This window comes from Pygoscelis adeliae, unplaced genomic scaffold (assembly GCF_000699105.1).
Source record: "Pygoscelis adeliae isolate BGI_AS28 unplaced genomic scaffold, ASM69910v1 Scaffold298, whole genome shotgun sequence".
Taxonomy (NCBI): domain Eukaryota; kingdom Metazoa; phylum Chordata; class Aves; order Sphenisciformes; family Spheniscidae; genus Pygoscelis; species Pygoscelis adeliae.
The window spans coordinates 2,375,232-2,403,008 of NW_008825303.1; the positions used below are offsets into that span (position 1 = coordinate 2,375,232).

At 36.5% G+C, this 27,777-nt stretch overlaps 1 protein-coding gene across 1 annotated transcript in view; it reads right to left on the reverse strand.

Moving 5' to 3' along the window:
* Positions 1-4,922: 4,922 nt before the first annotated feature.
* The window catches only part of CIB2 (calcium and integrin binding family member 2), a 44,053-nt gene continuing 21,198 nt past the window's right edge, over positions 4,923-27,777 (reverse strand). Inside the window, exons 3-6 of the mRNA XM_009330101.1 lie at positions 21,978-22,089; positions 10,312-10,459; positions 10,016-10,211; positions 4,923-5,351 (exon numbers count right to left, since the gene is read on the reverse strand). Of these exons, the coding sequence (XP_009328376.1) occupies positions 5,330-5,351; positions 10,016-10,211; positions 10,312-10,459; positions 21,978-22,089 (478 nt within the window). The 3' untranslated portion in view covers positions 4,923-5,329. The remainder of the gene's footprint in view (positions 5,352-10,015; positions 10,212-10,311; positions 10,460-21,977; positions 22,090-27,777) is intronic.

Sequence of the window (27,777 nt, forward strand, 5' to 3'; positions counted from 1 at the left end):
AAATCTTAACTGAGAAAGAACAGAGGGAATGAGTAATCTACACTGCAACAGCAAAGCACACATGGCTGACATACTTGGCTTGTCATTGGTCTTGCAAATGAGAGACGGTCAGAAGAAAAGGGCAGCAGGGAATTTCATTTGGAGTTCAGATTGTAAAAGGTCTTGTACAGACAAGAATGGCAGAACTTCCAGTTAAATAAAGGCACTTTCATCTGTAATGTTGATGCTCTTTTAATTCTACCAAGAACAGTCTCTTCCTTTTCCCCACCAAAGAGAATTTGATAGTCACTCGGTGTCATTAACATCTCTACAAGACACCCATAACCACAAAATGATACAGAGAAAAAAGCAGAACATCCGTTCACTATGTCCTTCACTTCTGTCTCAGACACGCATCTTTCTAAGGACACGAACAATTGTAATTTTATTATCTTTAATGTCTTCCTCATCAAATTTCATTCTACTGTCTGTCCCGGCTGAGGTGTATTGAGCAATAACATTACAAACTCTTTTTAATCCTGCTGTTATTTCAGACCAAATTGATTTATTATGGATCCTGAGCTGACAAGTGTAGTATTTCCCATTCCACAAACATATTGTTACCAAAAACTCTGTCTCTAACTTACTTTATATTCTGTTATTTCAGAACATAAACTGAATCTATTCAGGTCTCTAGAATATGAGTTTTTATAGTTTCTGCAGCAAAATCCCTATTTGTTTAATTTTTGATGTACATTTCAATTATCAGGGATTTTAAGAAAAAACGTTTTTAGTAATACACTGTTCTCTTAAAAAAACAAGCAGCACTGGAACAGATTCCACCTCTGTAAGAAGAGAGATAATGTCATATATGGTGCCTTACCTCAGTTTGACCTTAATTCAAAGAAACACTTCTACTCAGAACAGTACATTTGCCACATGTTGAATATTAGGCATATGCCTAAGCCCCACTGAAGAGGAAATACATGGGTCATCTGAGACAGAGATGTTTCACAGCGATCAAATATAAAACTTGTTAACAGAAAACATTATGGTAGATAAACTTCAATGCATCAGATAATGCACATCTAAAATAATAAAAGTTGAATTAATCCATTCTTGTGTTTTCTCATACCAAGAAAAAGATATAAATACCACAGACCACCTATAAAGACTTCAACTTAATGTTTGTCACTGTTCCAAGGCAAACAAGCTAGCATAACTTATAAAGGATAAGTCAGAAAATACAGAAAGCTTCCTATAAATCAATGGCTTGCTACTACCTGCAACAGTTGTGGCCACCATATTTCCAGAGAACACATGACAGATGATACGAAATAATGATTTTTACAAACAAAAACCCATAAGGCACTACTATTGCATAATGAAAATAATGAAAAGAATATCCAATGATACTGAAAGACAGCAAAACTGAACAAATGGAATTAAAAGCATATTAACTCATGAAAGGGAAAAAAATTAACCCATTATACTGATCAATATCAGATATTACTGAGACGAACATCACACAGAAGGAAATGAGTGATTTTATGGAAAATTACAATATCTGCATTTCAGACAGAGTTGAAAATACCAGAAAGGAGTACCACCATTATATTGGGTCATAATCCAACTAGTGTGTGTATCAAGAAAAAAATTCTCATGTACAGAAATTACTCTATAAAATCATTAAGTTTTCATGTACCTGTTTCAAAAGTATTTAGTTTTGCCCCTTGTAAGATTTAACTTCATGAATTTGACCAAATGTGAAACTTTCTGTGCAGTTATCTACAGTTTTAAAATCAGTAATTAACCACAGTTTTCATCTTTTTGTTTGTGGCATCATAGATTCTATCTAGTATCCTATTTCAGGGAAAGTTAAACAGTTAAATGAAGTCATGACATGCTATGGTGTTATGGTGCCACCTTGTGATGTTGCATCAGAAGTGCCTCTAACATGTACAAGGAGACAAAAATTAGCCGTGGGGAAAAAGGAGACTGTTTCTATGCGATTGCGAGAAATTGCAAGAGATTCCAACACTGCGTCTGTCGACAAAGAGGAGCACGTGGTTATCGACTAACAAAAGAACATTTCAGCATTTTACGATTACATTAAAAGGGCATAAGAGAGCACAAAGAACTGCAGCAAAAAACCAACTGCTGTCCTCAACACAGATCCAATTACAGACATATGAGTTAATTCCACTGAAGTCAGCAGAGTTACTAAAGATTAATATGGAAGTAATGAAGATCAGATTTTGGCCTGCAGACTGTTATAAATCTCAGCTTATGGTATTCCCTTAAAACAATGATAAACTAAAGTGTGTTAATAAATAACTTGGTTATTATTTGCTTTTTCACACTGTTTTATTCACTTCCAGTAGCTCCTTTTTGTCCTTAAGATGCTTTGAGTGTATATAAACTAGAGATAACACACATACTTAGCCATTTTAATAGAGGCTTTAGGTACGTTTTCCTTTTTCTTTGTCCGTTTTTGAAGGCAAACATAGAAATGCCCATTCATATTTAAGACCTTTTTTGCAATACGAAATGTATGTTCTCTTGCTTTTAAGGACAAATCCAAAACTGTTTTAAATCTAAATCTCTTTTACTGTTTTCAGCTTCTTTCTAAATTGCTCGATAGTTCCTTTTGAATAAGTAAGCCTGGTTGAAGCAACACTTGCTAGTGAATTCATAAGATTTTGCCCATAAGGCTATTGCAGAAATACAGCTCATAACATTATTTATATTCGCAATGCATCATGCTGCACTCCTATTCACTCAACACTCTTGCCATAACAAAAGTTTCAGCGGTAAGACATCCAACTACAGACAACTAAGAAACTGCAAATACAAAGCTGCTTTAGAAATCTACCCCTTATCTTTGCTATCAGGTGGTCTAACAACTTACCTACTACTAGGTTGGATTATTTTGCTCCAAAAGCATTTAGAGTACGTATCTCTCTCAAACTCGAGGAACATACTATGTCACTCGCGTTTTTGTTACAGGAGATGAACGTAAGTCAAAGAAATAAAGGAGTTAGGACAACTGCATACATTTGTATCTGCAGTATTCTGCAATCCTCCTCCTTTGACTGTGGACAGGAGTACTCCTTCACAGGATGCTCCTGATTTCTTTCTCTCCTTGTTTCTCAGCTCAGATGGATGACTCCAGGGTTAAACATCTGACTGCAAGCCCAAGCATCTCTTCAACTGCTTTGTGACATTCAGGTCAGGGAGGACATAGGGAAACAACACACAGCACATTCCAAGGCAACTGAGGTCTTCCTTTAAGTGGGGAGGATCTGATTGTGGAATGACACACAGTGTCAGGAAGGAAAGAATCTTAGCTAATAGAAATTTTAGAACATAGAAGAAGAACACTGATGTCAAAAGGAACTGGCCTATGTCATCAGCACCAGATCCTCTTTGTCTGAATCATCTGATCCAGAATCTTGCAACCGGGTATTTTACAATACATACTAATCGTGACAGAAAAAACACATCTCACAAGGATTTAAAGATTAAACATGTGTCTTGAAAGAAATAAAAAACTATCAGGCTGACATTTCAATGAATAGGAAGTAATTTTAAGATAATCTCTCTTAATGCCAATGTCTTGCAAATTGTTTGAATCAACCAATACATCTAACTTTATCTGCTTGAAATGAAAAAGATTGAGGCTTGAATCTCTTCTTACTCAATCAGAACTGAGTATCAGGATTGATTTATGCTAATTTTAACTTGGGTAAGTAAATCAAAGGGAATTCAGGCTCCAATTCCTTTTTCTAAACAGAAACCAGTAGGAGGAAGTATTAAAATGCTATAAACATCACTGAATATGATAATTCTAAAAATATTTTTAAAATAAATCTTATTACTAACATACAAGATTCATTTTCACTATGCTATCTTAGGCACATCTGTCCTGTATACCTTGAATATTCAAAATTTCCATTGACACTTTTAATGTACAACCATACTTCTAGATAAGTATTTCTTCTTGATACATATTGTGTAAATTTGAACAGCAAGCTACCTTGCAAGCTCACAATACATAAGAGGTTCCGAGGTAGATTAAGCATCACCATTCCCACAGAAGTGGTAAAAAGATTCATTTCTCTACTTTAACAACTTCTTCAACAAGAATAACACACTTCATTCCTTGAAAGATTTAACTTTACAGTAATTGCAATAATTACTGGAAAGGAAATGAGTATGTGCTTAGCCCAAAAATTCTCAAAGCACAACAGAATGCATCAAAAGTTTTAATTGTGATGACTTTGATACAGAAGCCATGTAAGTGACAGAGCCCTTCTATTGACTGTTAGAACAGTAGTACACATATGATTGTCTTCAGGCCCCAGTACCTAAACAATACTGGAATTAAAAAAAAAAAAGTAACTGATTTCCAGCTGGAGAGGGAAGAGAAATATAGAGCTGCATTCATGCATTTTATGGGAAAGATTGCATAGCTGGTTTAGAAAGAAAATGTCTTTTCATGTCCTTAGTAGTAGTTCTGTGCTTCTTTAACTTCTTCATGAGTTACAGATTATTATATTCTTCCATTCAACATTATCAGCCCATAGAATGAGTAAAATGCAAGACCCCCTTTGAGAATAAGGACATAGTTTTAACGTTTATCTTGGGAAGAAATTAATCATGTATGCAGTTATCATATACAAAAGGCAAATATTTCAAGTTTCATAAGGACATGACAATCCATAAAATATTGGTTGAAGGTAAGCACCAAACCCAGCAACTGCCATTTCAGTGACTGAAAGGCAAACCTGGGATGTGGTTGTCTTCAACACTGGGAGCTTGATCTTGAATGCAGTTCTTTCACCCAGGATAATTTCCATGCAAGATCCCCAGCTGTACAACACAGTGATAGAGGCATCTCATTATTTAAGGCCCGTGCTTTCTTTCAAATAGTCTTGGAAAAGCCACCAAAGCTAATCTTTCTGTCAATCTTCTCTTTTTTTTTTTGCGCTTTTAAGAGCAGTATTAAATATTCATAAATATAAAAACTATGTGGAAATACCTTTAATAATATTCTGATTCTGCCTGTTTAAAAAAAGAAAAAAAAAAGAAAAAGAAAAACCACAACTCAACAACCAGCCATCTTTGCCAGAGTGCTTGGCCAGCAGTGAAGATAAAAATGTGACTGTTCCAAATATCCTGTAGATCACATGATGCTTCTGTCTCTTTGTGGACGAGAATTATTTCAGTACTTTCTGCTGAGTTCTAAGAAGCCATAATTAGAGGACAAAAGCCCCCAAAGTGCCTGAGATTCAGAAAGGCTGGACTGGCAAGTCATTTCTGATAACACTGGCTCACAGAAACATCTTCAGATTCTTATGTGGAAAGTACTGCAAAGGAAAGAAAAAGATGAAGAGATATAAACACATTTGTCATTATGCACAACGTTTTCCTTAAAGTACAAAAAGGAAGGTGCTGTGTAATGAATCTGAATCTCTTCTCTCATGCTCTCAGGAAGATTTAAACATTCTGGGAGAAACTTCCGTCTTCTGAAAATGTTAGCTCAGGGGGGCAAGCTCAGCACTGGATTAAGCCAAATATAAGTTGACCTATTTATTGGATGCACAGCAGAGCTAAATGTTTCCCAATTGTGCTTTTCCTATGGCACAGCATTTGGGTTCCTAAACCAGTCAAATTAGGCAGATAAATGTGTTGTTTCTCTTGCTAGGACCAAGAGATCCTGATTGTTACCGTCTTTCTATTTGCACTGCAATACAGGCAAGCAGCACGCTTTACTACCGCCATCAGTTTTCAGAAAAACTCCCGAGCATCTTAGCAAGACAGTAAAAGACAATTTAAAGAGGGCATGCTGAAAGCTCACTTTCTCTAGGTAGCAATCTCTGTTCAATGTCACAACAGTATAAACCGTATCTTTCTTTCTTGACTGAAATCAGAAGGGATTATTATGTATTTTTGTACGTAAATACTATAATTTTGATGCCTACAACAAAAGAAAACTTTAAAGGTTTGGAGTATTTGAAAGGCTGAAGAGTTCTGGATGTACAGGTTTTGGATTTTGTTTTACAAAAGAATGCTCTAACTTAATCACAGCTATTTGATTTGAATCAGGAATTCACTGAAGGAAGCTCTATGGTATGTATTTCGAGGAGATCAAGTTTTATGTTCACCGTGGTCCCTAGGAACTTCATATCTAGGAATTTATTCAATCTGGGTGACATGGAAAGATATGATGTATAGCAGTCTGGCATACTAGCCTAAGTATTGTGAAAGAAAGCATACAGTGATGCAAAGAGCTTACCAGCACTAAGGTTTTAGAAAAAAAAAATTATAACCATCTTCTTGAGAACTCAAGATATGTCTAAAGCCCACATTAATCCAAACTCTTGAAAATTTAAGTCCCACATAGGTAATATCTAGGAACTAAAAAATCCACAGCATTGTATGTGAGAACATTCTAGGCATGACTCCTTAAAAAAAAAAAAATCCATCCAAATCCACTTCACTGGAAATCTATTTATTGGAAATTTTTTGTATTCCTATCAGAGTGTCTTTTGGCCTTTGGAGATAAAGCTTTTTACTAAGAAGCAGCTGAAACATTCTGTGAAAAATACTGACAAAATTATTCCCTTCCACTGTTTTCTTGCTAAGCATCTCTTGCCAATTTGTCACTAGCTCTAATTTTAGTCCTTAAGAACTAGATAATCTGCATTTTGGGACAGGTACACATTTCCTATAAGAGAGCTGTTACTTCAGCCTTAGGTAGGACTGGAGTCAGGACATCAACTGTTATATGGGTAAAGGCCCACAAAGGTGTCAGAAATACTGCATTTCCAATGACATCTTTTTGTTTAATCTGTTGTTTCTCTGTCTAGTTCTGGCAGCTCCCAGGTGTTACTAATGCCATATTCTTCTCAAACTACATTTCAAATTGTTATAGTATGTTTCACCTTCAGGCATTCAAATAAGCTTAAACTTCCAGAATGATTTATAAAACAATTTCCTGTGGAAAACGTAACCAGTCTTGTAGAACAGAACACTTAGCTAGTGCCAGTTCAGAGTGCTAATACTTCCATTAAACTACAAGCAGCTTCTTAATGATAGCAATTTTGAGTGAAATAAACCTACTGGGATCAAATTTTCTGAACTAGCAAGAGTCATTATCATTTACAGCTTACTCAAGCTTCCAGGATAACAGCCAAAAAGGTATATATCTTCTTCCCTGGTCAACAATTAGCAGTGTTTTCTTCTAGTCTTAAAAAAATTCCTCAACCACAGCAGTGCAAATCAAGCAACAGACTTTACTGCATCTTCATTTGCTTGACAGCAGTACAAAGCTTGCAAAGGCTGTCTGTAGGAGATTAAACCTACACAGGGTCATGGAGTAAAGGTTTGAGAAACGAGTGATGAGATAAGGAAAATCAGTTAATGTACAATGGATGAACTTTAGCTCATACCAGGTCAATATATATGACCCAGCTAATCTCCTGGACCTGAAAGGAGAGGGAAGTTACCACTTCCCTTGAAGCCAGGGATGGAAAAAATCTGCCTTACATATACACATCGCTGCCTTGAACATCAAGGAGACATCTTGATAACACGAGTTCACCATGTCACAGACATGGATCAAAATATGTATTTTTAAACTGAGCAAGTGGATGATCAGTTTTCCAATACTTGGTAGCCTGGTCCTTTGAGATCACCAGTATTGTTAGTGATCCCTCCCTTTCTGTTTTCTTTTTACCTAACCTATAACAAGGTCTGTACTTTTCACTTCATCCCGCTTTTTACTCATCTTCTTGCCCAGCACTCAGGTCTTTCCACTAATTTCCTCAGCTTCCCAAAACATCACAAACTTGGAAAAGAAAAATAATTATGACAGTCATTCCAATAGCTACAGTGGCAAATATTCCTCTGCGTTACTTTCTCAGGAAATGACTGGATTGCACAGCATCCTCAGCTTGGAATTCTCAGTCAGCAGTTTGCAAGCCCCTACAACACAGCAGTAAAGTCAGTCATGGCACAGAAACTTCTGAAACTACAGCTTCTGCTGAGTCTTCAGATCTGCCTTCAATTCTTCACATTTGATCTCTGCTCTCTACCAGATTTGTAGGTACAGTACAGCCTTTAATTGATTAAAGGAAACTCTACCTGACCCCAGCAGCTTCTATATGCATGACAGTATAAAGAAAACATTTTCTTAGCTGGAAATATATGTAAACAAAATATTAGAATACCTACTCAGCTGAGACTCACCATTATGATGATACGTATCTGGTTCTAAAAGAGTTTCTGTTGATACACTTGATTAGTCAAGGAATGCCTGATATGTTTCTATTGTATAAAAGACATTCACACTGACTTTGTAGCATATCCTCTCGAGATGCTGATGTTTCTCAGGTTCATAGGGATCATGTCCTCATACATCATTGTAGAATCATTTCGTTATGTCTTTCCTTCGAAATTTCATTTATGAAAGAAATAAACTGTTCTGTGTTCTGCAGAGTTAAGTTCTTGAACACCATTAGTGTTAAGATTATCAGTCCAAATTTTGATCTATCTTAATTCTATCCTAATGTTTAGCCTTATTTCCTATGAAAATACAGTTTATTCAATCAGTCTAACTGTGAGCTTTGTTAATACTCCACAGTAACTTCTGAATCCTTTGGCAGAATTCAACATGTGACTGAAAGATGATTAAGTTTCTGCCAATTTCCTGCAAACAGGCAGCCGTGTAAAAAAGAGTCTCTAAGTGTTGCACTTCATAGAAAGATGCAAAATAATTCCACACCTTTCCAGACATCAGAAAATCTACACAGATGAACCAGTCTTCATGCCTCAGCTGCAGCAATTAAATGGAAACTAAACTCCTTCTCAGATATTAGCTAACTGATCAGGAGACACAAGTCTGCAGAAACTAGAATTTACTAATTCCAACATTCCCAAAACAACTTACAATCACACTGTATACCTGCTTGCAGTCCAGATAATTGTTGGATTATTTATCTTCCCAGATGTTAGAACTTATCTGTTATTACCAATTATCACCAAACAGCAACACTACAAACTTAACAACAATGTGTATGAACAAAGATTATGAAAAAAACTTTTTCAGGTTATCAAGCATTTACTATTAGACATAGTTAACCCAGACCACTGAAATTTGGGGAGAAATTAGACCTAGGTTTTAGCTTCAGCCTACTCTGCCAGTGGATTCAAGATTCAAATATTAATTCCTCCCAGTCTGCGAGTATCTTATTTTGCTGGCTGGTTCACTGTAATTTCTCAAAGGTCTACCTTTGTATTACTTAAGTAACAGCCTTAACTATAAGTTTATATAGAATGTTTTATTAATGTGTAAAAATAAAAAGTCATTGTCCTTTTCAAAAGGTCTCTTTAAATATGAAACGTACAAGAAAAAGTGTCTTAAGATAACCGGGGTTTATCTACAGATTATTAGGAAGAAACTCAGCAACAAAAATAAACACGATAGTTACAAAAAACCCCAACCTGATTAACAGTGGATCGAAGAAAGACTGCAGTAGTTAATAATTTTAATTGATTTTCTGCTAGCAGCATGAACTGTACCACTATAATGTCCTCTAGCTCTCACCTTCTCAGCACAAAAGATCAATGTGTTTCCATGTATATTTGTAACATGTATACAATATTTACACACATTCCTATTCATACAGCATGGATCCTTGCTATAGGCTTCAGAACAATACGAATTTGAGCTTATAATAGAACAAAGTATTTTCCTGAAGAAACTGCACAAACAGGGAAAGAAAAGAAAAAGGAGATAATTAAAAGTCATTGAGCTTTTAGTCTTCAAGCTAGGAGAGAACTGAAGAAGAACTGGAGAGAACTTTTCTATGCTGTAGAAAAGTAAACTGAGTTAGGGTGAGAAGTCATCCTCTAGTCAGCTCTCTGGTAAAGTACTTACGTCTGGCATTTCTTGTATTACACTACAGAGTGGTATCCTAAAAAACTCCCTGAAAATATCCAAGAGACTATCTTTTTCTTAAAACAATACCTGAGAAAGTCCGGTGCTTTGGAAATCATGTTTTCAAAATCTGCAAATCCTAGTTTCCCATCACCATCCATGTCAGCTTCTTCTATCACTTTCTCGCAAACTAGAGTGATTTCTTCTGCTGTTAGCTCTTCTCGGGTCAGCTTATTGAGGGTTTTTTCCAAGTCTGATTTACAAATGAAGTTATCTGTGTTAAAATCTAAACAATAAAAGAACCAAAGAAAAGATCACCAACAACTCTCATACTCATTTACTTCAAAAAAAAAAGGCAGGCATACAAAAGCATCCCAATACAGTACCATAGATCTTAAAGGCATAGATTGCTTTAAGCTCTCTGGGAGCCATTTCACTGAGCACAGAGAACATATCCACAAAATCATTGAAGCTGAGGCTCCCCTCTCCATCTTCTGAGAAAGACTCCACAATCCTTTCCTTGAAGGGATTCTCCTGTGAAAAACAGATATAGATATATTTTAGTGTTTGGAAGATGAAAAAACTTGCAGACTCCCTGTTAATAATTATGAGTATTTAATTCCATGGTTGGCTCTTTGAAGACAACTTTTTTTCTTCCAAAATGCATCTAAAAATTTGTATTTGCATGCTTTAGCAGAAAGTGTCAGCAGAACATGCTGCTGCATAGCACCACTTCTCACCCGGATCTTCTCAGCTCCATTGTTATTCATTCTCTCTAAACTGGTGCTCATCACATTTCTCCTGTGTGGAACACATGCTTTATAAATTTTAGGATAAAGGTACTAAGAGTGTGAAGATCATTTGCACCTAACAGGTTCCTGACAGGGTGTCAGACTGACATGATCAGGAGGGTTACAGCTGCTACATTAAGAAGCCAGCACACATGAACAGGGGATGACAGGAGGGGAAGGAAACAGAGAGACCAAAGTGGAAAGCCAATGAAACAAACAGGGTCTTTATGCCTTCTGGTGGCACCTGACTGAAGGTTGGAGGAAAAAATATTATTTATGAAACCACCTTAAAAATATCTGCATTCCACACCTGATTGATGTGGAACCATCAATCAACCATCAACCAAACCATGTCTGTTTATTAAGGATACAGAGGCACATCCCAGTAGAACCTTGTAGAGAAGTCTTTCATTTTCACTCTGATATACATCAACGCCCAAACCCTGGTTGAACTGACTACAAATTCCAGAGGTTTAAATGAAATTTCATCTCCACAGGAGATGATCCTAAGATCCTTTTCTAGCACCCACCAACCCAGCTGTGTCAAGGCTGCTCCAAACAAGACAATATTCTAAAACCATAAACACACAAGCAAGCATAAGAAAAGCTGCTTTAGTACTCTGAAGTCCAAAACAAGTATTTTTATAGTAATAAAACAACATCTTTCTCACAGCTATATAAAAACCCAAGATGAATTTGTAGCTATGTCTATAAAACTGGGAAAATCAATTCAATTTAGTTGAATATGAATAAAACACACAAAACATCATTTGGGCTGTGGGCAGCATCTCATCAAAGCTGTTCTACAAATCTTATCTAAAGCCAAGACACCGATTAACATATTGATCTATAAATGTGAACAGCTTTGGTGGTGGCATATCACGTTCATTATTTTTAATATGCATGCAGCATTTTATTTGGCTTTAAAAGAAGCAGTATTGTGAAAGCTCAGAGCTCAAACATATATCCATTTAATTTATTTTCTTCTGTAAGTTTTTTAGCTAACAGGTATTCATAAACCAATAATTTTAAATGAAATTTCATAAACAAGCTATATTTGAGAGGTAAATGACCAGAAAATGATGTTTTTCAGTTTACTTGAATTCTTTCTTCATAATTCACACAGAACATATGCATCCATAGAACACATTTTCTGCATACCTGTGGAGACTAAAAAAATACAAGCAGTACGTACAAAGCAGACAGATTGACGTTTTATATTTATGTAGTATCCTTCATCTTAAAGGAACATAAAGTACCTTACAAGATTTGGGCTATTTACCACTAATATGCAGCTGCCTCTGAACTGAAATTCAACAACTGTTAAAAGGTGTGCAGCAGCTTACAACAAGAGCTGAAGATAAAGATGTTCAACTGAAATCACAGGGGGAACTTGGAAGCATAATGAAATTTGTCACCCACACAGAGATAACATTTAAAATACATTTTGTTGTAGCCTCAAAATAATGAAAAAGTTTTAAGGATTCTTGTTAAAAGACAAGCATAACATACAAAAAGCTTAATTTCTCTAAGAGGAACGTGAGGTGTGAGTGTGCACATGGACATTTCAAAGACCATCCAGTTCCTGGAAAGCAGCCTTCCTTTTTTCTTCGGGTGATTGGTCAATGTGTAGATTCACACTACGGGATGACCCTTTGCAGTGTCTAGTTCCAGGATGCAGGTACAGAGAAATGGTCAGACATTTGGGTACAAGGCGTGGACTGATCAAGGCTATACCACACGTACATACATTCGGCAAGTCATGTCACCTGGCACATTTAAGAACAGATTTCAGTGGCCATTCCAGCTGGAACTTTGAGACACTTTTTCACAGAAGCTATACTGGCCATTCACATCCTCAGAGAGCATACCTGATTCTGTCAGAAGGTTTCTATTTAATGAGAACAAAGCACTCGGGATACATCAACTATCTAATGGGTCTTGCAGTTTGAGCTCCAGGACTACTTCCATGGTAGAAATTAGTTGGAGTCTGCCAAAAGGCAAATATCCATCTAATGACAAACCATGTAAATGTGTGTGTCAGTCTTCTGAGGATGGGTGAGATCTGAGAAAGAGACATTGGAAGCGTAATTCGCTGAGACAATCAAGATTCAAAATTCAAAAAGTAACCTTGACCAGAGATTTCAGCACTACTAAATGCCAAGATGTCTCCAGTCTTTCTGGCTGAGATAATGGCCAGGAATAAGGCTGTTTTAATGGATAGGTGAAGTAGGGACCACAGAGCCACAGGCTCAAGTAACAGCCCATTAAGGTAGTCAATACTAAATTCAAATTCTCCTGCAGGGTTCGATGAGTGAAGTAATTCCACAATAGGGAGCATGCCTACAGATTTCAAAGGGTAGGAGATTAACGAGCTCACTGTGCTCTGAGCTGAATATGTAAGGCTGAGCTCACTGTTCAGATGAAGACAAAACCAGGCCAAATAAAAATAAAAAAGAAATTGAGTAGAAAAGAGGGATTCCTGAAAATAAAAAGACAACAGGCTCGAAAAAGCAGCAGGATCACATCTCTCAGGAGTCTCAGAATGAACCCCCCCGCCCAGAATTAGCCAGATAGCTGAGAGAAAGTCATTGTCAAAGGATATGCAATGATCATTCACATCATGTGCATGATGTGTAGAGGAGGTATAGCAGATTTGCATCTGTGGGTACTGCTAAGGCTAAAGTATCTGAGCTGAGTGCTTGGAAATATGCCTGTTTGTGATATGAATATACATACTGACACTCAGTGGAAAACAATTGATTCTATTGTTTCAAATTGTCAGTTTATTAATAAGCCAAAGTAAGATTCAGTTAGGCTGAAATACATGAAAAAGGCCCACTTTCTTCCTAAAAAGAACATTGAAAAAATTGGTGTATCTGTTAAACGTTTAATATTAGAGAATGCTAAATATCAGAGTAGACAAGAAAACACGTTAGAAGAATTATCTTTTTTATTTCTAAAATACTATATTGCTTTCTTCGGAACAAACCTCATCAGAATTAACTGTCATGGTAACAGTTGTCAACTGACATCTTAGAGGCAGCACTGGGTAACAAACAGGGAGTACACAAATGCAAATATCCCTATCAGCAGTGAATATCAAACCCAGGACTTTCTGCATTAGAAATGCTAGGCATGATCTCTCTGACTAAGTATATTGCAGTTGCATAAGATGACTTATCTATTTGGCATGTCAGAGATCTTGAAAATATAGACGAATTAACAATGAATTAAATGGACCTAAGCATACTTCTTAAGTAACTCTTTGCCAAATAGATCTCTAAAACCTAAATGAAAAATAAAATCTTTCCTCATATTGATTTCTTTCCTTTAACTTTCTCATATTATGTGTCTTCAGGAAGTATATCTGTGGTTTACACAATGGAAAGTATTAGCTTACCTTCACAGATACTTTTCACATCCTTTCTGTAATTTCATTACCTCTACTCTAAAGAGCACAGATTAGGGTTCCATCATATTTAAAGGAAAAGCCATGGGGGAAGGGAGTAAAGGGGAAAACGATACTGTTCCTTCCTAGATTGTTTTCCCTTAAGCACTAATTGTTTAAAAAAGTAATGCTTTTAAAACTAGAAACTCCCACTTGTCTTGTTAAAAAGCTTTTTCTGTCTTCTCACAATGAAAATGAGAGGGGAGACAGAAACAATAAAGAATTGTTACAGCTAAAACTCTGTTTTTGCAGATTGATGCTGCTGTAGGGGCTCGAGACAAGCCTCCTGAATGTGTCATCCATCCTTTTAACGATCACTTTTTCTACTCAGATAATTGTGTTTCTATACATTTTTGAACGTCACGTGGCATCTATTCCAACATACAGACCTAGAACACCATACAATAAAACATAACCATTAGTTTTCTAAGAAACTATTATAGCGTTTATTCCTGAGATTGCAGCTAAATCTTACCAAGTCACTTGCTATTTTCCCCTGTCCTCTAGTTTCCATCACAGGCTCTAGGAAAGCACTGCGTTGCCCTTCTGTCCTATCCTTTTTGCAGCTTTAAAGCACTATTTTCACAAGCTGACTGCATTTTGGAAATAAGAGGTTGCAAGTAAAGCTGTAAGATAGGTCAAGATAACTAAGCTGGAGAGGCTGGACAGTCATTACAAAATGCTTCTCAGTTTTATATTCACAGAAACATGATGATCATTTTCTCTTTCGTATTTGGACATAAGTCCCCACTGACATTAGGGAAGACATTTAAATGCACAAAGCAGTCTGCTTTGCAGACTACTGAAAGCCAGAATCCCTTTGGATGCTTTAATCAGGACTTGTTCAGAACTGATCAGAATCATAGAATCATAGAATCATTAAGGTTGGAAGAGACCTCCAAGATCACCGAGTCCAACCGTCAACCCAACACCCCCATACCCACTAAACCATGTCCCTAAGCACCTCATCTACACGTCTTTTAAATACTTCCAGGGATGGTGACTCAACCACTTCCCTGGGCAGCCTGAAAGCAAACCTTTCTCAGATTTCAGGAGTTATTCCTAAAAAAATAGAAATTCACTCTTATCAGACAAAACATTAATGTAAAAATGTCTAAATTGTTCATTACCAGATCTCCATAGAAGAGGCTGGTGCTTTGGAAGGGAAGCATAATAAGCGCAACAGCAAATTGTCCCTGGAACAAATAAAAGCACATTTCTTTGTTGGTTTTTTTTTCCCTTTTCTTTATCCTCAAAATCAGTAAAATTTTTTTTTTCATGTGTAGATGATTATACTCATGTCATCAAACTTCTCTGCAGTGCCTACAGGGTACTGATTAAGAAAACCCTGCACAAACCAAGGCTAAGATACAGCTAAATTTATATGTTTACATTAAAAAAAAAAAAAAAGATCATGTCATTCTGTCAGAAAGCAGAAATATTAGACAGTTCAGCAATGAGCCTACCTCCTTACTGAAGGCTGCACTATGGTCACAACAACCAAATAACCAAAGATTCTGGTTGCATATGGACTTGCTTAAATATTACAGAACATAATAGTATAGCATGCGCATATAAGGCATTTTAACAAAAACTGATTCACTACCTATAGCAGGAAACTGCAGTGAATACTGGTAAAGACCATCAAGCAGGTACAGATTTGGAGTTCAATGGAGAGAAAATCGCCTTCATTTACTACACTTGGAGGGCATACAATGGATTGAGACTCACAGTCAAAAAGGGGCTTCAGAGAAGCAAGAAAAGTGGTCTGAAAGGGGTAAAACATCCCATCGTAACTAGAAACAACTAACAGGATGCGGAGACAAGGAAGTTGGGATGAGCTGCAGATGAAGATTGGCCAGAGCAGGGGTGGGGACATGGGAAGAGTATCAACCTGCTCTCTCAGGTGTCATTGCCCATTACATGGAAAGCTTTGAAACTGAAGACTCATTGAAATGACTTCTAAAATTCCATCCTCTTAAAATTGTAGGGAGTGTTTTCATTTTATTTTGAAGCAACTTGCATGCATTCATGTTTAAACTTACCAAAAATAGGGTGCTAACATTGGTTCTGAAATGTGTGATCGATTCACTGTTCCCTGAGTGTCCTTCCTTTCTCCGGACTGATTCCTGTGCCTGCTGGTCATTCTGTTTCAGTAGTGTGTGGATTTATGAACTACCTTACTCACCACTGCAGCTAATGACAAGGCCTGCGAGGATCAATGAAGTTACTGCGTGAGCCAAAAAAAGAAAGCAACAGACTGTAAAGCGAATGAAACAAAAATGGTTCCCCTCCAGGAAGTCCTTTTATGACCGACTCCTGACAGAAGGATTGCTTTACACTACAATAACCAGAGACAGGCCATACACCAGTTTGAAGATTCTGACAATTAGGGACGTATGTGTCACAAAGATGGCCACCCACCCACTTCTACAGCTCATACGTCATCTCTGTCATCAGGTTACATTCCCACATCTAGCTCTGTGGAAGTGACAGGGATTATGTGAGCAAAATCAGTTTTGTTTTGAAATAAAATCATTTTTGCTTTCTATGTGGTCTCATACTGAGCAGCCCATATCATTGCTACAATTTTGCAGTATTTATTGCTGCAATCTCACAGGTGCCCGTATGCCCTAAAGTTAATGTATTAGACTGCTGCCTGCGTAACCAAGATTATCAAAATTAGAGAACAGAGACTGCAATGAAACAGATGGAGTAAACTAGATCTGTTAACTTCAGTGTAATGGTAGACCTAATAAACTTAAAGTATCTGCCCCTTCTTTATTGTTTTATTATTTATTTATTTCTTGTCCTGACTTTCAACTTTTAAGAATCATGAGTTAGTGAATAATTCATTACCAATTAAAGTGAGTGACCATCAGCTTTTTTTTTTTTTTTTTGAAACACTGGCTCAAAACATTACTGCGTGAGGTAAAGATCTTTCTTTATAGTAGCAGAATCTAATTTAGAAAAGTGCGTTATTGATTCTACCCATTTGTCAGAATCTGCAGTGGTATTGAGCTCAACATTGCCAGTAACTAGAAATGTAATGTGTATATGAAAAAAGCCAGGTGCATTGAAATTATCACTAATTTTATTAAAATTCAATAGACATTTAGTTCATTTATTTCTTTTTTAAGATTTAAATGTTGGCTTTGTCTTCAGCTTGATGAAAATTTACTGAAGAAAGAAAACACCATAACGATTTATTTAGCAGACTGGTCAAGTTGCAAAGGTTAAAGATATTTTTTTTCTTAGTGTATGAGCTGGAATTACTGCCTAGACTGCTTGGAAAATGAACTCTAGGGGAAAGACTCTCCCCCTCCCCACCATCTGCACAGGAAATTGCAAAATGCTCCGTGACCAAGATTGACCCCGGTTTATAACCGAATCCTAGGAGGCATTTTAATATCTTTTAGTGTTAATGTTTTGAAAGAGTTATGGAGGAAGATATAGTCTCTTCTACCTGATATTTTACTGGAGAACAAGCTCACTAGCTATTGAAAGCACCTTCTCTATGAACTGCTAGAATTCCTGAAGTAAAATGAGTGGTTTGACAGCAGTATTTCTAAGGTTCTTCCACAGCCTTATGAGACTTGGGAAAAGAATTATTATAGAATTTGACACTGAATTTTGTCCTCCTCTTTTCATAAAATCAAGTTCCATTACCCTGGAGACATCTTCTAAAGCAGGGTCAGAAAGCCTCACAGACTTGATGTGGTGCAAGAAGATGGATTATGATCCATTTTACTTACGGAAGTCTATTAGGAAGTCTATTATCATTACCACCTAAGTTTGCTAAGGTAGCGAGATGTGCTCCTGTATCTCAAAATCTAATCATCGTCCAGTATAAAATTTCTGGTTTATATCTCAGCTTAAGTACCAGGCTGTCTTGTAAATATAATAGTCTCCCATCTCTAAGGTTTTCATAGAATGAGCTGTTCCTTAAGTGTTCAATCCTGTATCACTGGAGCCAAAAATAATGTGTATGATTATCATTTCTCGCTTTCTTCTCTGAACTTATCCTTGATTCTTCACAAAGCAACTATCAGCCATCTGGCAGTTAAACTCTTCAGAGTCACATAACTGAGCCAGAGAATTTCATATGGCACTATCAAGATCCTAGAAATAATAACATAAAACTTAAGGAATATCGATTGTCCATACCAGAAGTGCCAGTACAAGCACCTAAGACGCTACAGTGATGAATGAGTTGCAGACATGCTAGACAGATATAAAACTACTTGCAGTAATGGATGAATGAATCAAAAGCCCTTAAGGATGATACATTTTATCACAAAGATAATTCAATATTTATGCATAAGAAAAAATAGCAGATGGCTGAAAACAATCAGAATACTTCAAGATGCTCCCAATGTGTTTAAACTTTGTGAAGTCCATGCTATTTCATCCTGCCAGCTACTAAAAAACCTGATTAATTTTATATTCACATAGGCAAGATCATTAGTAATTTTTATTGTATTATATTCCATACAACACTAATTTGCATTTTTATATACAGCTGTCCATCCAACATGATAACATTTCAGTAAGTCAGGCAAATATTCCTATTTCAAGATGAAGGATCTTCTTCCTTTTGTACCAGCTGCTAAGCTTCAAATGACTGGTTCCAGGTAACGGCTAAGAGCAGGTCCTTTAATTAAATCATCTCAGACAAATCTCACTGGGACATTAAGAATAAACCCAACAGATCTAGGGATTGCTTCTAAGATGGGGGGGGGGGCAGTATAATACGGGAACTGTCATAATTATGAGTCCATCCAGCCCATCAGTCTAACTGGAACCAGTAGCAGATAAGGCAAGAATTTAAAAAAAAGAGGGAGATACACGCAGTGATCCTTCCCATAGTATATTCTGAGATTAGTGCAATGAGCATTTCAGGGACTTTGAGTTAGATATTACATCCAGATCATAAAACTTCATAGCAATCTGTAGAATTCTGCTCCATAAAAGCACTTAAATAATTTGAAGAGTAACGCTGTCTTCGCCAAAATGTGTTGTGGCAATTAGTTTCTCAATATATTCACACGTTATGTCAGCTGTCTGTCTGTAATTTCATGCAATACTTCCTTGTCCTTGTGAAAAGTAGTGCATAATTGTTCTCTATTCACCTGTTGGTATTATTCATCTGATCCCATGATCTCGTAGGTAGGACAAAGACGACTTAGAGCAAGTGTGCCAATTCTCAACTTTTAGCTCCACTGAGTAATTTAACACCATACTTCAGAATACAGCCTAAGGGCCTAATTAGGTCTGCTTGTGCTAGCAACTTCTCGCAGGCTACTGATTTTGATGTCTAATTAAGTCTTAAATCTAATTTTAGATAATCAGGTTTGAAATCTTTGTTGCTATCTCCAAATTGGACTCAATTTGAGGTAACTAAAATACAGGGCATTTTTACAAAGTTTTGTTAATTTTGCCTGTTGCCTAATTTCCTTATTTGTATAATAAGAAAAACGATACAAACATTTATGTTATATAAAACTTATGTGAAATGTTTATAAGATATCTGAATGGTTAAGATACAATATTTTATGCAATTGAATGAACTGAAAAGAATTTTCAGCAAGACCTTTATACCTCCTATTTTAAAGTTCCATTAATACTTCTCTAGATACACTTTTTTCATCATTAAGTATACAGGCACATAATTTAGGCTCTTTCATAGACATTTCAATACATTTAAACACATAATATTGTTGAAAAAGAATGTTTCTTTGAATGCTGCTGATACTAAAAGTTCATATATAAACAAACCTTGAATTACACTACTTTCGTATCCTGTTCCCATTTCACCCCATGTAACATAATGGGCAAAGATGAGAAGAATTTTTTTTAAACTACAGTACCAGCATGATTTATTAAAAATTCATTTTATTTGAGGTGAGCTAGGAAGGTCATCTTTGCAAGCTGCAGAGGAGGGAATTACACTTATACCAGTGGCAGTGAAGGACACATACCTGGAACATGCACACAGCTGATATGAAACTAACCTGGAGCTGGATTCTAATTAGGGTTGGGTTATGCAGCTTCAGGAGTTAAAAGGCTGAATAGCTTTCAACCAGCTGATGAAAGAACGATTTTTAAGTTCTAGGAACAACTCACAGCATATCACAGGTTTCAAGTCTGTAACTATTTAAACAATAGCGAGGTATATACTAATTTTATTCCTATACCACACAATATTGTTAAGGAAGGTCATTAGCAAAACAGCCTTTCCAAAATCCTTAACTATTAATATGTTTAGTAACTCAGTGTAGATGTGCTATGTTGATGACAGTGGCATTTATGGCTTTTATGATAGAATTAATGATGTCTAAAGTTTTCCTTGCATTTTTTTAATTTATAAAATTTTAAAATTTATAATTTCTTTATTTTTTAATGTGGAATTTTGGAATCGAAGCTAGCTACATCTTCATCTACTTTATTACAGGGCCAACTCATCATTAGAAAGAGTATAAACATATACTAGGATTGTGCTGAAGAATCCCATGCTTAGTGTGAAAAAGAACACTAAATTATTTCTCAGTTTCTTCAGAAACCCAAATTTCTAAGCTGTACATAGGTACCTGGTAAATCACAGTCATAACTGAAGGATGAAAATTTTTTAAAGGTCTTCTATTAAATTAAACCCTCATATGCGTTTAATCTCTAACGTTTCCATTTATGTGAAATGCTGATCAAACACTTTTTAACAAACATTCTTTAGAGTGAAATGTGCTTCTTGTTCAATAAATGATATTGTCCCAGAATCAAACATGCAGTAAGTGTGGTACTAAAGGAACAAGGAGTTCTGTGAACTTCAACTTGAAATCTAATTCAAATGTCTTCCACTTTATGTTGACTTAACCTCCTCCCCAACTGAATTTCTAAAGCACTGCTTATGCTTGTACTTTTTTTTCCAAATATTTGATATCTTACAACATTAAAGAAGAATTTCTAAATCATTAAAATGAAGTGGAAGGCTATCAATTACAAGTTTTTTATGGCATTGCTCTTAAAAAGCTTAGTAATACTTCATGCAACTATCACAGTGAACATACAGTTGTTTCTACATGATAGTAATTTAAAGATGTCAACTAATTTGCATATGTGAAAAAGAAAAATAGACCGTGAGACCAAAGACAACACAATTCAATGAACTGTTTAAAAAATACATGCTAAAAATCCGTATTTGTCCAGTTAAAACCTTATTCAATTGTTGAACTGATAAAATAATAAAAACACATACTGTCTCAATTTTTTTGCACTGATTGTTTTATGCCTACTGCTTCTCTCATTGGTAGTTACAGGGACTGTTTCTCCACTTCCTATCATGTGATGACTCCGTGAAAAATGAAGACTCCTGATAATTAAGAAAATAATACTTATTGTGCTCTTGCAGCTGAGGAAAAAAAGGGGAAAATCTTTGCTTTTGATCAGCAATGTTCTGCACACCTCCGGCAAATTTCCTATCAACACACTGAAATAAGAACTTCTGATTTCTAAGCAGCTCTTCACACAGAGATCCCACTGGCTTCTAAGGGATTGATATATACAAAGTGGAAAGATTGCTAAATTTATTTCCTACTCATTTCCTTTAACATCTATCCAACTACCTCTGCAAGAAAGACATCCACCTAGATATTTTCCAGTTTCTGGGGCTGGTTTTGCCCTTGAACAGTAACAGGAAGGGGAAGACCTCAGCACGCCACATTGCTTCAGGATATCAAACTCACTTGGCAAAACCTCTGGCAGATGAGCTACATAACTTAAGAAGATACAGTTTGTAAGCAGTCAGAAGTGATACCTTTAGCTCAGGCATGTTTATTATAAGCTGCATAGGTAGTTTAACATCTGGGTCCTTTGTATAGTCCATGGGCACAACGTTTGGTGCCATTTCATGGTATCGGCCATGCAACCTGTAAACAAGCAGAAAAAAACAGCCAATAACCGATTTTAAATAACCAATTCCATTCATACAGTAATCAGACACAAATTTGTCTTGCAGCTCTAATTATTGTTTTTAGTGCACAAGTCTGAGCCCACCAAATTCCCATCTTTTTGAAAAAAAGAGGGCTTTGATGCAGTATCCAGCATAACTGCTACTAACACCCATGCATAACCTGAGGTGTTTCACACTGCCTGTATATAACATTTAAGCACCGTATAGGTACATGCACAGAAGAAGTAGGCCTGGACCAAGGTACTAACACTGTGAGTATAATCCAGGAATCACATCTCAGTGCAGATTATTGGTTGTTCTGCACTACACAAGAAGAAGTTGATGTTTAACAGCTCATAGAATTTAGAAGTCAAACAATATGCAACTATGATGCTATAGACAACAGTATCCTTGGGAGAGGGAGACCTTACTTCTGAATTTAAAAAGCCCTTTTCCTGTCTGTGCCTCACTAACATAGCAGATTTAGTCTTACAATTCTAGCACTGGCTAACACCCGCACACAGACCATTTCCACTTCATTCCATTTCACATAGCTTTGTTTCATTCTTGGCTCAGCTTATTCATCAAACCAGTATATTTTAAAGGCAATAAACAAGTGTTTTTCCTGAAAGGTGCAAGTCAAATATTCATAAACCTAGTTTCACTCTCTAAAGCTTGCTTATCGTGCTAACAGTATTATGTTATAGTTTTGGTAAGGGAGCTGGGAAAGGAAGAGTCAAAGGCCATGAAACACATCGATGTTTCTAAAGGTTTAGAAGCTGAATACCAGAAATTATAAAAACTGTCTCACAGTCTCATGCACAGCCTGGGCAAAGACCGCACAAATGTTTCTACAACGTTACTTCCAACTGTTAATTAAATTAACAACTGTTAATCCCACCCTTTATTTGCTGTCTCCAAATATTCCAGTGAATGAGTTCAAAAGCATAGCCCAAAAGCCAAGAGAAAACAGCCATCTGTAAAGAAAACATCCAATTAAGCAGGACGCAAATTTTAAAACTATCTTAGCACATTTATTCTCACTGGGATGCTCACTCAAACTAGGAATAGAAACATTTCAAGTAAAATGGGTATCCAATTCAAACTCACCAATGGATCTCAAATTTTGAGCTCTCAAACAAACTACAGACAGAAATGGCCTCGTAAGTAAAATATTACCTGTCTAGGAGCAATTCATATATCAGAGAGATTAATTCTACTGATTTTCTGATTTTACTGATTCTAGCGATATCTCATTCTAGCAGACATGTATCTAGAATCCAAAATTCTGTCAAGTAACAGCACAAAAAGGTTGGAGAGGGAACACATGTATCCTAGTGCTCAAAGATTAGTCAGAGATCAATATATTTAGCATGAATGTATGACCTGCCAGTCCTCTATGAAATACCACATGCGTAAGAAGAATAGGAAGGAAGAGTAGGTAGTTGCTGTTCACAGAAAACTTGGAAAATGTCATGTACTATAAAATGTAATTTTTATTATATGTGAAAATTTTGTCTTACACCTAATTCATAAACTGCTTAGGGCAGAAAGTGGTCATTTTGCCATGTCTTTTGTACTAACACAGAGTATTCTGGTCTCTCATTAGGTCACGCGTACTACTTATATATATTAAAAAGCTATCTTTATTATTTTGTGACTTATTTTAACAAAAAAATCCTGCCTGCTCACTAGGTATACTAACAATTACAAATAGAGATTAACATGTTTTAAACAGCAGAACATAAACAAACCGGTAATACAGGAAGTAATGCCTCACCAACCCCTTCATCTTTCCAGCTTTAGCTTCAGCAACCCCTCAGTCAGCCCCACAAGCAATTGAGCTATTTCAGATTAACGTGGGTAATGAATTTCAAAAACTCGGAGAAAACAATCTACAGGCATCTCTTTTCTCAGCACTTCTTTGGTCATGATTATGATGTGTCACAAAGAACATAGAAATGGAACACAGAAACATGTTTTGTCTGGATCTTAGGAAACTGTCTTTACACTGTGCAGCAATATATTGTGCCATACAGGAAATTAAATATCCACTGATCTGAGCATATTTCAGCTGCTTACTACAGCTCACCCTGACATTTCATAAATACTTTGTAATTCAAGATGCAATAGTAATTTCCCACTCCAGCAACTGATTTCTCTGTTGTAAACAGCAACTACAAAGATGCCCCTAAATACAACAGAAAAAACAGCTTAAAAGCACTTAAATGCTTTTTTTTTTTTTTTTAAGGAAAGCAAACCTTTCAAATCAAATATCCATCTAAGGATTTTTTTTTTTAAAGCTAGAATACTGACAGGGTGTTCTAGTCTTCATGAAAATAAAGCATTCATCATTGGAATGGCTTGATCATTGTGGGCAACATTTCAAAACACACTAGCTGGCAATACCTGCTTATTTTAACTGCCAAGACTTTCTTCTCTACTTTCTCTAGTATTAGACTTTTCTGTCTTTGCTCTGTCTCCTCCAACAGGACTATGAATGTAGACACCGAGTTGGGCATCTTAAAGGAGCTCTCCATAATGTCTTTCAGAAGACACAGAAGGGATTGGAACAAAGTGATCTGTGTTTCATAGTTTACTAAGCTTGTTATATTAATCTAAAATGCAAGGTATGGAATTTCTCTTAGTTTTCAATAAAAACCTCTGAACAAACCTCTTGTTTGTAAAGAAAAAAAATAGCTGAGTCATTTTCTACTGGGAACAAACATATGACAGAGTCTAAAAATGTTGTGGGAAAGTATCTGTTACTGAAATACAATCATATCACAAGAATAAACAAATATCTGTTAATGGTAACAAAAGAAACAGCCACAACAGCACGAATTTAAAGTTACTCCAGTACTGGGAATAACACAGTGCTACAATAGAGACTGAATACTAAAATGACAAATAAAAAGTACTTATTACGGGTACATAAAGCAGCAGTTCATTGTCACTGCTGTGACTCACGTTGATCTGGTACTCAGCACTATTTTAGTAGAAATACTAAAGCTTCTTATGATGCCCATCAAATTAAGTAAGAGATTTTGAAACGATATCTACAGAGCAAGCAATATTATTCCAACGCAAGAAATACCCTTGTAAGGCACATGACAGGTTGCAATGCTGTGTCCCAGATGCCATTTGCTGCGAAGCAACAATCTTATTTCAATGATGGAGGCTTAGAGGGCAGAGAAGGCACAGACACAGCTCTTACCAGCTGCTTACTGACATTCCTTTTCTCAGGACAAAGCTTTAGTCTCTTTATAACATGCAATATCAATGCAAAGTAAACCCATCATTTCTTGCTGAGAGAATTCACCATCTTGTCCACAGAAATTCACACAATCTATTTATACTGAATTTAATTCAAACTCTCCAGTACCTGAAAGAAGGGTCTGATTTTCAGCTGGAAGGTATTGTGTTGTTAATTGCAAGGCACTTAGCAGAGCAGTTAGGTTTTGTATTAGATCTTAGAACCCCCTTTCTTGTCCCACAGATATCAACTAATTTGTGTCTTCTAGTATAAGGCCAACAAAAGCACTGCTACTTTACTGTGGACAAGGCACCTACATTAACAGTAAAGAATATACTGTGTCCACCTGATGGCACCGTGGTAAGTACCACTACCCAAGACTGATACATTCTCTCTTATTGTGCTTTTCCTACTACTTCAGACATTGAGTTTTTGCAATTCCTTCAAGAAAAATGATACTTCCCTAGCACATTTACACCTCCATATAATGTGAACACACTAATTTCAGAAAGCATCTTTAAGAAAATATTCAAAGCATCCCTCTGAAGTTTTTAGGTTTTAGCTAAAAACATTGCCAAAGGACACAGAATAAAAATGCATTCCTTTTGTTTGCTGCCATAGATTACAATAAAACTAATTCCTCTTTCCTTTCTACAAGGAGTTACAGCCAGAAGCATTGAGTTGAACAACACATTTGCTGACAGAACTCACTTAGTTTTTAGATTCAGAAAGAGAAATGCATGCCCAGGGACGGGAGGTGGGGAAAAACAACCAAAGCAAGAAAACAGCTCCCCCTGCCAAACATCTTTATTGTAACATATATATGTCCCTACCTATACATGTTAATACATGCAGTTTCTATGCCTGTGTTTTATTCAGAAACATCCACAATGCAGACAATATTTATTTTTACAGAAATTTGTTAAGATAATATGTTCCCAGTTTGTCCATTTAAAGTCTCTTTTATCTCTGAAGACAAACAGAAAGGAGTTGCCAGGCACTAGTAACCAGACAGCCTTCCAGGACACTGCCTCAGGCTCAGCAGGACCCTGCTAGAATTAGCTGGAAGGCAGATGATGGACACAGAAATGTGCAAGTAATTAACAGCAGATTTGACGGCAGCTCTGATATCCTGTTCTCCTCCCACTAACCCTTCCATTAATTCACCAAATTGCTCAAAGATCTGTAGGTATAAGAGCTTTCCACCTGAGTGGATTTCACACTAAAGCATCCAAATGAGTCTGTGGGAAGTGGCTGTGATCCAACTCCTGCAAACTAAATTACAGCAATAAAATAGTCTTTCACATGCTTTTATCTGCAAGGATCCTACAACTCTATTTGTGATAGCCTTATTACATGGCACGATTAACTAATATCACAATGAAAAAGGCTGTGAGATTTCTCTAGCTTAGGTTCCAAAACCAACATACAGTATGTTGCACAAGCTCCATTATCCTTTGTAATAAAACAAACAAACAAAAAACCCAACCAACCGAACAACAACAACAACAAATAGTAACACCTTTTCCCACTGAAAGTTCTTTATGCTGTCTTCAGGGACACCATGCACTGTTTTATGAAAAACTAAGCACTGGATTGCCAGTCTCTCAAGTGACCAGATTTTGTAGAAAACAGGTAAAAGAGTAACAGAGCTGCCTCAGCCTCTTACAGGATTCTGAGCGCGCCACATATCACTGTGAAACACAGTCCCTTTTGCATGAATTTCAGCAACACTTCTGTTTACTTGAGTAACCTACATTACACTGGGTGACTATTTACTTTTTGGCAAGGAAACTTGATGCATTTCTGATCAACTATTCTATAACACAATGTAAAGATCAATAGACATAAGGGTTATTTACACCCATAATCCTCCTGCCTTTATGCAATACATCACTACATCAATTTGTCATACCACTGCCATACTTGGACCAAGTACAATGACCAATACTGTGAGTCAGACTCGGTAATCATCTCCCAAACGCTGCACCAATCGGCACTGTGCAGATTACTGACTGTTCTGACACACCTCTCGATAACATTAATTACTAACGGTAAATAGAAAAGAAACAAACCTCTGTGGTAAAGGCTCTAATATTTCTCCTGTTCTTACAGAAGCGGAAGGCACTTCAGATGACTTGAACGCATCAGAAGCGGTTGTGACCTAGAGAGGAAAGCCTTTTTGTCCTTTTACTCAGCATGCCCCTCAACAAGAGGCATATCTGAAAATAACCTAAAGCTGCTTTAGCTATCTGCCCCAGTCACAGAAACATTTATGTCTTGTCCAGGGAGCAACGTAAGGTTTTGCAGTGCTGTCTGAACACACTGGAAAGGCTGCCATTACCATATACAGACCATTATGTATATTCAGAAGCCCAGGACCTGCAACCAGCCTCACCGTCTTTGCAG